This window comes from Hyla sarda, chromosome 7 (assembly GCF_029499605.1).
Source record: "Hyla sarda isolate aHylSar1 chromosome 7, aHylSar1.hap1, whole genome shotgun sequence".
Taxonomy (NCBI): Eukaryota; Metazoa; Chordata; class Amphibia; order Anura; family Hylidae; genus Hyla; species Hyla sarda.
The window spans coordinates 2,449,234-2,462,345 of NC_079195.1; the positions used below are offsets into that span (position 1 = coordinate 2,449,234).

The 13,112-nt window shown below is 35.2% G+C and overlaps 1 protein-coding gene across 4 annotated transcripts in view; it reads right to left on the bottom strand.

Annotated features, from left to right (window-relative positions):
* Window positions 1-13,112, bottom strand: part of LOC130282633 (glycine N-acyltransferase-like) — an 83,691-nt gene that overhangs the window by 29,103 nt on the left and 41,476 nt on the right. For 2 of the 4 annotated variants that reach the window (XM_056531078.1, XM_056531077.1), the window contains exon 1: window positions 7,779-7,837. The exons of 1 other annotated variant lie outside the window; for it this stretch is intronic. In XM_056531078.1, the coding sequence (XP_056387053.1) occupies window positions 7,779-7,822 (44 nt within the window). In that variant the 5' untranslated portion in view covers window positions 7,823-7,837. Of the gene's footprint in view, window positions 1-5,377; window positions 5,785-7,778; window positions 7,838-13,112 lie in introns of those variants that run through there. One more of the 4 variants, XM_056531079.1, reaches the window with a different exon arrangement.

Consider the following 13,112-nt stretch of genomic DNA (forward strand, 5'->3'; position numbering starts at 1 on the left):
CAAGAGATCATACATGTACAGGACATTATACAGGAGATTATACAGGACATTATACAGGATATCATACATGTACAGGACATTATACAGGAGATAATACAAGTACAGGACATTATACAGGAAATCATACATGTACAGGACATTATACAGGATATCATACATGTACAGGACATTATACAGGAGATCATACAGGACATTATACAGGAGATCATACAGGACATTATACAGGAGATCATACATTTACAGGACATTATACAGGAGATCATACAGGTCATTATAGAGGAGATCATACAGGACATTATACAGGAGATCATACATGTACAGGACATTATACAGGAGATCATACATGTTCAGGACATTATACAGGAGATCATACATGTACAGGACATTATACAGGAAATCATACATGTACAGGACATTATACAGGAGATCATACATGTACAGGACATTATACAGGAAATCATACATGTACAGGACATTATACAGGAAATCATACATGTACAGGACATTATACAGGAGATCACACATGTACAGGACATTATACAGGAGATCATACAGGACATTATACAGGAGATCATACATGTACAGGCCATTATACAGGAGATCAAATATGTACGGGACATTATACTGGAGATCATACATGTACAGGACATTATACAGGAGATCATACATGTATAGGACATTATACAGGAGATCATACATGTTCAGGACATTATACAGGAGATCATACATGTACAGGACATTATACAGGAGATCATACATGTACAGGACATTATACAGGAGATCATACATGTACAGGACATTATACAGAAGATCATACATGTATAGGACATTATACAGGAGATCATACATGTTCAGGACATTATACAGGAGACCATACAAGTACAGGACATTATACAAGAGATTATACATGTACAGGACATTATACAGGAGATCATACATGTACAAGACATTATACAGGAGATCATAGAGGACATTATACAGGAGATCATATATGTACAGGATATTATACAGGAGATCATACATGTACAGGACATTCTGCAAGAGATCATACATGAACAGGACATTCTGCAAGAGATCATACATGTACAGGACATTATACAAGAGATCATACATGAACAGGACATTCTGCAAGAGATCATACATGTACAGGACATTATACAAGAGATCATACATGTACAGGACATTATACAGGAGATCATACATGTACAGGACATTATACAGGAGATCATACATGTACAGGACATTATACAAGAGATCATACATGTATAGGACATTCTGCAAGAGATCATACATGTACTGGACATTATACAGGATATCACACAAGTACAGGACATTATACAGGAGATCATACATGTACAGGACATTATACAGGAGATCATACATGTACAGGACATTATACAGGAGATCATACATGACATTATACATGAGATCATACATGTATGGGACATTGTACATGAGATCATACATGTACAAGACATTATATAGGAGATCATACAGGACATTATACAGGAGATCATACATGTACAGGTCATTATAGAGGAGATCATACATGTACAGGACATTATACAGGAGATCATACAGGACATTATACAGGAGATTATACATGTACAGGACATTATACAGGAGATCATACATGTTCAGGACATTATACAGGAGATCATACGTGTATAGGACATTATACAGGAGATCATACAGGACATTATACAGGAGATCATACATGTACAGGACATTATACAGGAGATTATACATGTACAGGATATTATACAGGAGATCATACAGGACATTATACAGGAGATCATACATGTACAGGACATTATACATGAGATCATACATGTACAAGACATTATACAGGAGATCATACAGGACATTATACAGGAGATCATACATGTACAGGACATTATAGAGGAGATCATACATGTACAGGACATTATACAGGAGATCATACATGTACAGGACATTATACAGGAGATCATATGGGACATTATACAGGAGATTGTACAGGACATTATACAGGAGATCATACAGGACATTATACAGGAGATCATACATGTACAGGAGATTATACAGGAGATCATACATGTACAGGAAATTATACAGGAGATCATATATCTACGGGACATTAAACAGGAGATCATACAGGACATTATACAGGAGATCATACAGGACATTATACAGGAGATCATACAGGACATTATACAGGAGATCATACATGTACAGCACATTAAACAGGAGATCATACAAGACATTATACAGGAGATCATACATGTACAGGACATTATACAGGAGATTATACAGGACATTATACAGGAGGTCATACATGTACAGGACATTATACAGAAAGTCATACAGGATATTATACAGGAGATCATACATGTACAGGACATTATACAGGAGATCATACATGTACAGGACATTATACAGGAGATCATACATGTACATGACGTTATACAGGAGATCATACAGGACATTATACAGGAGATCATACATGTACAGGCCATTATACAGGAGATCATACATGTACAATACATTATACAGGAGATCATACATGTACAGGACATTATACAGGAGATCATACATGTACAGGACATTATACAGGAGATCATACATGTACAGGACATTATACAGGAGATCATACAGGACATTATACAGGAGATCATACAGGACATTAAACAGGAGATCATACATGTACAGGACATTATACAGGAGATCATACATGTACAGGACATTATACAGGAAGTCATACAGGACATTATACAGGAGATCATACATGTACAGGACATCTTACAGGAGATCATACATGTACAGGACATTATACAGGAGATCATACATGTACATGACGTTATACAGGAGATCATACAGGACATTATACAGGAGATCATACATGTACAGGACATTATACAGGAGATCATACATGTACAGGATATTATACATGAGATCATACATGTACAGGACATTATACAGGAGATCATACAGGACATTATAGAGGGGATCATACATGTACAGGACATTCTGCAAGAGATCATACATGAACAGGACATTCTGCAAGAGATCATACATGTACAGTACATTATACAAGAGATCATACATGTACAGGACATTATGCAGGAGATCATACATGTACAGGACATTATACAAGAGATCATACATGTACAGGACATTATACAAGAGATCATACATGTATAGGACATTCTGCAAGAGATCATACATGTAAGGAACATTATACAGGAGATCATACATGTACAGGACATTATACAGGAGAGCATACATGTACTGGACATTATACAGGATATCATACAAGTACAGGACATTATACAGGAGATCATACATGTACAGGACATTATACTTGAGATCATACACGTACAGGACATTATACAGGAGATCATACATGACATTATACATGAGATCATACATGTACAGGACATTATACATGAGATCATACATGTACAAGACATTATACAGGAGATCATACAGGACATTATACAGGAGATCATACATGTACAGGACATTATACAGGAGATCATACAGGTCATTATAGAGGAGATCATACAGGACATTATACAGGAGATCATACATGTACAGGACATTATACAGGAGATCATACAGGACATTATACAGGAGATCATACATGTACAGGACATTATACAGGAGATCATACATGTACAGGACATTATACAGGAGATCATACAGGACATAATACAGGTGATCATACATGTACAAGACATTATACAGGAGATCATACATGTTCAGGACATTATACAGGAGATCATACATGTACAGGACATTATACAGGAGATCATACATGTACAGGACATTATACAGGAGACCATACAGGACATTATACAGGAGATGATACATGTACAGGACATTGTACATGAGATAATACATGTACAAGACATTATACAGGAAATCATACATGTACAGGACATTATACAGGAGATCATACATGTACAGGACATTATACGGGAAATCATACAGGACATTATACAGGAGATCATACATGTACAAGACATCATACAGGAAATCATACATGTACAGGAGATTATACAGGAGATCATTCAGGACATTATACAGGAGATCATACATGTACAGGACATTATACAGGAAATCATACATGTACAGGAGATTATACAGGAGCTCATACAGGACATTTTACAGGAGATCATACAGGACATTATACAGGAGATCATACATGTACAGGACATTATACAGGAGATCATACAGGACATTATACAGGAGATCATACATGTACAGGACATTATACAGGAGATTATACATGTACAGGACATTATACAGGAGATCATACAGGACATTATACAGGAGATCATACAGGACATTATACAGGAGATCATACATGTACAGGACATTATACAGGAGATCATACATGTACAGGACATTATAGAGGAGATCATACAGGACATTATAGAGGAGATCATACATGTACAGGACATTATACAGGAGATCATACAGGACATTATACAGGAGATCATACAGGACATTATACAGGAAATCATACATTTACGGGACATCATACAGGAGATCATACATGTACAGGACATTATAGAGGAGATCATACATGTACAGGACATTATAGAGGAGATCATACATGTACAGGACATTATACAGGAGATCATACATGTACAGGACATTATACAGGATATTATACAGGAGATCATACATGTACAGGACATTATAGAGGAGATCATGCATGTACAGGACATTATACAGGAGATCATACAGGACATTATACAGGAGAACATACATGTACAGGAGATTATACAGGAGATCATACATGTACAGGACATTATACAGGAGATCATACATGTACAGGAGATTATACAGGAGATCATACATGTACAGGACATTATACAGGAGATCATACATGTACAGGAGATTATACAGGAGATCATACATGTACAGGACATTATACAGGAGATCATACATGTACAGGAGATTATACAGGAGATCATACATGTACAGGACATTATACAGGAGATCATACATGTACAGGAGATTATACAGGAGATCATACAGGACATTATACAGGAGATCATACATGTACAGGAGATTATACAGAAGATCATACATGTACAGGAGATTATACAGGAGATCATACATGTACAGGACATTATACAGGAGATCATACATGTACAGGAGATTATACAGGAGATCATACATGTACAGGACATTATACAGGAGATCATACATGTACAGGACATTATACAGGAGATCATACATGTACAGGACATTATACAGGAGATCATACATGTACAGGACATTATACAGGAGATCATACATGTACAGGAGATTATACAGGAGATCATACATGTACAGGCGATTATACAGGAGAGATCATACACTTATACATTGGTTGCATTACCTTTTGCAGATTACGTCCCGTACACTATAATGTAGCAGTGTGGATTGTGCGCAGGACCCGTATCATGTGCAGAATGATTTATTTATCCACAGATTATTTCCCTTTAATATTAACCTTAATCTGGAAGCCAAATCTACTGGGTGAGAAGTGATGGGCATCGTCCAGCCGGAGCCAGGCTCCTAAATGTAGACCCCCCAGCTGTTGCAAAACTACAACTCCCAGCATTCCCGGACAGCCAATGGCTGAAGTGTTATGTTTCCCTGCAGCTCCTCCAAAGGGGAAATTAGGTATTGAGGCCATTTTTAGACTGTTTTTTTTTTCTTGCCATGTTTCTGCTGTATCTGTTCATTTAGGGGCAAATGTGTCAAGATCTGCCAAACGTGCAGAAAACACTGATAAAAATCGGTAAAAACCTCCAGAACATGGCTCAAAAAAATATATATACATTTTGAAAACAATCAATAAGTAAGCAAATAGATAAAAGAATAAATTAAAGAAATGAAAGAAATTATATTAATTAATTAAATAAAAAAAATTAATAATTTCAGAAAGCAATAAAATAAATAAAAAATCAATGAATAAATGTAAGAAATGAATACATAAGCAAATAAATAAATAATAAAATTTTTTATTAATAAATGAAAAAAGCAATAAATAAATAGAAAAATTATATTCATCTAAAACTTTATTCATTCATTTATTTATTAAAGAAATCAATAAATAAATAAAAAATAAATGAATAAAGTAAAGAAATCAATAAATAAGCAAATAAATATATAAAATATGAATAAATAAGCAAATAAAAGAATAAATTAATGTAATAATTCATTTATTCATTCATTAAAGAAATCAATAAATAAATAAATATAAAATGAAGGAATAAACTATAGAAATCAATAAATAAGCAGTAAATAAATAAAACAAATTAATAAATAAGCAAATGAAAAAATAAATGTATTCATCAATTAATTAATTGAAAAAAAATCAATAGATGAATTAGCAAAATAAAAAAATACATTAATTAATTCATTCATTTATTTATTTGTTTATTTATTATTTCACCCATAAAATAATAAGTCTAAACATTGTCCAAGGTTATGAATAGGCACACGTTTTCTTTAGTGGTGTTTTTATCTCAAGGAAAAAAGAAAAATTACATAAAAATCTGCACCCCCTGTTTATATCTGTATTTTGTACTTTTTGCTCTGGGAGCTGTTCAGACATGCAGTTTATGTCTGAACAGTTTCTTGTGTTAATTTTCCCTGGGATGGGAAGAGTTAACCTTCCTGGCTTCAGCACTGGGAGTGGATATAAGGCCACATCAGCTGTTGTTTGGTGCTGGTTCTAGACCTGTACTCTGACCATGTCTTGTTTATCCTGCACCTTAGCTATGTCTGTCTGTGCACATATCCTGAGTTATAACAATGGTTATCTGTCCTGTTTGATATCTAGATTTTTAGCCGGCTTTGTTTTAGTACATTTGTCGGATTTTATTATTCTTGTATTCGTTCTGCATTTTCTTTGTGTTGCTTAGTCTGTATTCACACCGTGCGTTTTGTCAGTCCTGTTTGTACCTTGTTTGATCCTGGATCTCCTAGGATAGAATCCTGTTCTGAGCCTTGTGCTAATCCGTCTATCTAGGAGTGAGTGGATAGGAGCATATTTGGCTTTGGTATTGATGTTCCTCTATGATTGGAGAGGGGTGTCTAGTGTGTTCCTTTTTCTGAGTCCAGTGTGAACAGTTCTCTTGATTTCCTGACCCGTTTAGTGTTCTGACATTCAGTTAACCTCTTCATCTCCTGCATTTTCTGGTTTCGTCATCTGTATACTTATCCTTATATCTAGTCTTGTTCATATTATCATATCTGCCGTTAATCTTGATTCCGGTTTCTGAACTGTATGTTAGTATGCTATATCCTGCCTTGTTTGTACTTATATATCTGTTTCTTGGTTAATGTATTTTCATTATGTTCCTGACTTGTTTGCTAACTAGTGTTGAGCGCAAAAATTTGAAATGTGAATTTTTACCGCGAATATCGGCACTTTGCGATTTCACGAATATTTAGACTATAGTGATATATATTCGTAATGACGAATATTCTTTTTTTTGTTTTGTTTTTACGAATATGCGAATATTGGCACTTTCAGTCAGAGGACACTGATCCCTCCCTTCTTTTAGGTGAAAGATATAATCGCGCATGCGCACTATGCGAATTTCATTACAAATTATTGCATGAGAAAAAATGAGAACGAATATAGCGAATATTAGAATTTCGCGAACATAGGACGAATATTCGTCCAAATACTTGCAAAATATCGCGAGCGCGAATATGGCCTCTGCCACTCATCACTATTCCCGAAATGTACAGTTTTTTTTTGTTTGACTCTTACGTCCAGGCACCTTAGTGTTAGGAAGGGACCGGCTCCAAGTTGTCGATCTGTCATCTAGGGCGGATGGGCAAGTAGGCAGGGAGAGTGGTTTATAGGGACAGCTTTAAGGCTGACTTCTCCCTGCCCCCCGTTCATGACACAGATTTAGAGATAGTCCAAATCCCCCCCCCCCCCCCAAAAAAAAAAAACAATGGTTAATCCGGGTCAAATGTGGTGGAGTGGGGAAATGTGGTGGAGTGGGGAAATGTGGCAGAGTGGGGAAATGTGGCGGTGTGGGAAAATGTGGCAGAGTGGTGATACGTTGTGATATGTGGTGGTGTGGTGATATATTGTGGTGTGGTGATATGTGGTGGTGTGGTGATATGTGGTGGTGTGGTGATATATTGTGGTGGTGTGGTGATATATTGTGGTGGTGTGGTGATATATTGTGGTGTGGTGATATATGGTGGTGTGGTGATATGTGGTGGTGTGGTGATATATTGTGGTGTGGTGATATATGGTGGTGTGGTGATATGTGGTGGTGTGGTGATATATTGTGGTGTGGTGATATATGGTGGTGTGGTGATATATTGTGGTGGTGTGGTGATATATTGTGGTGTGGTGATAGATGGTGGTGTGGTGATATGTGGTGGTGGTGTGGTGATATATTGTGGTGTGGTGATATATTGTGGTGGTGTGGTGATATATTGTGGTGTGGTGATAGATGGTGGTGTGGTGATATGTGGTGGTGTGGTGATATATTGTGGTGTGGTGATATATTGTGGTGTGGTGATAGATGGTGGTGTGGTGATATGTGGTGGTGTGGTGATATATTGTGGTGGTGTGGTGATATATTGTGGTGTGGTGATATATTGTGGTGGTGTGGTGATATATTGTGGTGTGGTGATAGATGGTGGTGTGGTGATATGTGGTGGTGTGGTGATATGTGGTGGTGTGGTGATATATTGTGGTGGTGTGGTGATATATTGTGGTGTGGTGATATGTGGTGGTGTGGTGATATATTGTGGTGTGGTGATATGTGGTGGTGTGGTGATATGTGGTGGTGTGGTGATATATTGTGGTGTGGTGATAGATGGTGGTGTGGTGATATGTGGTGGTGTGGTGATATATTGTGGTGGTGTGATATGTGGCGGTGTGGTGATATGTGGTGGTGTGGTGATATATTGTGGTGTGGTTATATATGGTGGTGTGGTGATATATGGTGGTGTGGTGATATATTGTGGTGGTGTTGTGATATGTAGTGGTGTTGTGATATATGGTGGTGTGGTGATATATTGTGGTGTGGTGATATATGGTGGTGTGGTGATATATGGTGGTGTGGTGATATGTGGTGGTGTGGTGATATATGGTGGTGTGGTGATATGTGGTGGTGTGGTGATATATGGTGGTGTGGTGATATATACACTACACAATCTGTTATATGATTACAATAACACAACATACAAGTCTGTAAACACTACACAATCTGTTATATGATTACGATAACATAACATACAAGTCTGTAAACACTACACAATCTGTTACATGACTATGATAACACAACATACAAGTCTGTAAACACTACACAATCTGTTATATGACTACGATAACATAACATACAAGTCTGTAAACACTACACAATCTGTTACATGACTATGATAACACAACATACAAGTCTGTAAACACTACACAATCTGTTATATGACTACGATAACATAACATACACGTCTGTAAACACTACACAATCTGTTATATGACTACAATAACACAACATACAAGTCTGTAAACACTACACAATCTATTATATGACTACGGTAACACAACATACAAGTCTGTAAACACTACACAATCTGTTACCATGACTACAATAACACAAAATACAAGTCTGTAAACACTACACAATCTGTTATATGACTACGGTAACACAACATACAAGTCTGTAAACACTACACAATCTGTTATATGACTACGATAACACAACATACAAGTCTCCAAACACTGCACAATCTGTTATATGACTACGATAACACAACATACAAGTCTGAAAACACTACACAATCTGTTACATGACTACGATAACATAACATAAAAGTCTGTAAACACTACACAATCTGTTATATGACTACGATAACACAACATACAAGTCTGTAAACACTACACAATCTGTTACCATGACTACGATAACACAAAATACAAGTCTGTAAACACTACACAATCTGCTATATGACTACGATAACACAACATACAAGTCTCCAAACACTACACAATCTGTTATATGACTACGATAACACAACATACAAGTCTGTAAACACTACACAATCTGTTACCATGACTACGATAACACAACATACAAGTCTGTAAACACTACACAATCTGTTACCATGACTACGATAACACAACATACAACTCTGTAAACACTACACAATCTGCTATATGACTACAATAACACAACATACAAGTCTCCAAACACTACAAAATCTGTTACCATGACGATGACAACACAACATACAAGTCTCCAAACACTACACAATCCGTTATATGACTACGATAACACAACATACAAGTCTGTAAACACTACACAATCTGTTATATGACTAAAATAACACAACATACAAGTCTGTAAACACTACACAATCTGTTACATGACTACGATAACATAACATACAAGTCTGTAAACACTACACAATCTGTTACCATGACTACGATAACACAACATACAAGTCTGTAAACACTACACAATCTGTTATATGACTATGATAACACAACATACAAGTCTGTAAACACTACACAATCTGTTACCATGACGATGATAACACAACATACAAGTCTCCAAACACTACACAATCTGTTATATGACTACGATAACACAACATGCAAGTCTGTAAACACTACACAATCTGTTATATGACTACGATAAAACAACATAAAAGTCTCCAAACACTACACAATCTGTTATATGACTACGATAACACAACATACAAGTCTGTAAACACTACACAATCTGTTATATGACTACGATAACACAACATACAAGTCTGTAAACACTACACAATCTGTTATATGAGTACGATAACATAACATACAAGTCTGTAAACACTACACAATCTGTTATATGATTACGATAACATAACATACAAGTCTGTAAACACTACACAATCTGTTATATGACTACGATAACATAACATACAAGTCTCCAAACACTACACAATCTGTTATATGACTACAATAACACAACATACAAGTCTGTAAACACTACACAATCTGTTATATGACTACAATAACACAACATACAAGTCTGTAAACACTACACAATCTGTTATATGACTACAATAACACAACATACAAGTCTGTAAACACTACACAATATGTTATATGACTATGATAACACAACATACAAGTCTGTAAACACTACACAATCTGTTATATGACTACGATAACATAACATACAAGTCTGTAAACACTACACAATCTGTTATATGACTACGATAACATAACATACAAGTCTCCAAACACTACACAATCTGTTATATGACTACAATAACACAACATACAAGTCTGTAAACACTACACAATCTGTTATATGACTACAATAACACAACATACAAGTCTGTAAACACTACACAATCTGTTATATGACTACAATAACACAACATACAAGTCTGTAAACACTACACAATATGTTATATGACTACAATAACACAACATACAAGTCTGTAAACACTACACAATATGTTATATGACTATGATAACACAACATACAAGTCTGTAAACACTACACAATCTGTCATATGATCACGATAACATAACATACATGTCTCCAAACACTACACAATCTGTTGTATGACTACGATAACACAACATACAAGTCTGTAAACACTACACAATCTGTTATATGACTATGATAACATAACATACAAGTCTGTAAACACAACACAATCTGTTATATGACTACGATAACACAACATACAAGTCTGTAAACACAACACAATCTGTTATATGACTACGATAACACAACATACAAGTCTGTAAACACTACACAATCTGTTATATGACTACAATAACACAACATACAAGTCTGTAAACACTACACAATCTGTTATATGACTACGATAACACAACATACAAGTCTGTAAACACTACACAATCTGTTATATGACTACGATAACACAACATACAAGTCTGTAAACACTACACAATCTGTTATATGACTACGATAACACAACATACAAGTCTGTAAACATTACACAATCTGTTATATGACTACAATAACATAACATACAAGTCTGTAAACACTACACAATCTGTTATATGACTATGATAACACAACATACAAGTCTGTAAACACTACACAATCTGTTACATGACTACGATAACATAACATACAAGTCTGTAAACACTACACAATCTGTTATATGACTACGATAACACAACATACAAGTCTGTAAACACTACACAATCTGTTATATGACTACGATAACACAACATACAAGTCTGTAAACACTACACAATCTGTTATATGACTACAATAACATAACATACAAGTCTGTAAAAACTACACAATCTGTTATATGACTACGATAACACAACCTACAAGTCTGTAAACACTACACAATCTGTTACATGACTAGGATAACATAACATACAAGTATGTAAACACTACACAATCTGTTATATGACTACGATAACACAACATACAAGTCTGTAAACTCTACACAATCTGTTATATGACTATGATAACACAACATACAAGTCTGTAAACATTACACAATCTGTTATATGACTACAATAACACAACATACAAGTCTGTAAACACTACACAATCTGTTATCATGACTACGATAACACAACATACAAGTCTCCAAACACTACACAATCTGTTATATGATTACGATAACACAACATACAAGTCTGTAAACATTACACAATCTGTTATATGACTACAATAACACAACATACAAGTCTGTAAACACTACACAATCTGTTACCATGACTACATTAACATAACATACAAGTCTGAAAACACTACACAATCTGTTATATGACTATGATAACATAACATACAAGTCTGTAAACACTACACAATCTGTTATATGACTACAATAACATAACATACAAGTCTGTAAACACTACACAATCTGTTATATGACTACGATAACACAACATACAAGTCTCCAAACACTACACAATCTGTTATATGACTACGATAACACAACATACAAGTCTCCAAACACTACACAATCTGTTATATGACTACAATAACACAACATACAAGTCTCCAAACACTACACAATCTGTTATATGACTACAATAACATAACATACAAGTCTGTAAACACTACACAATCTGTTATATGACTACGATAACA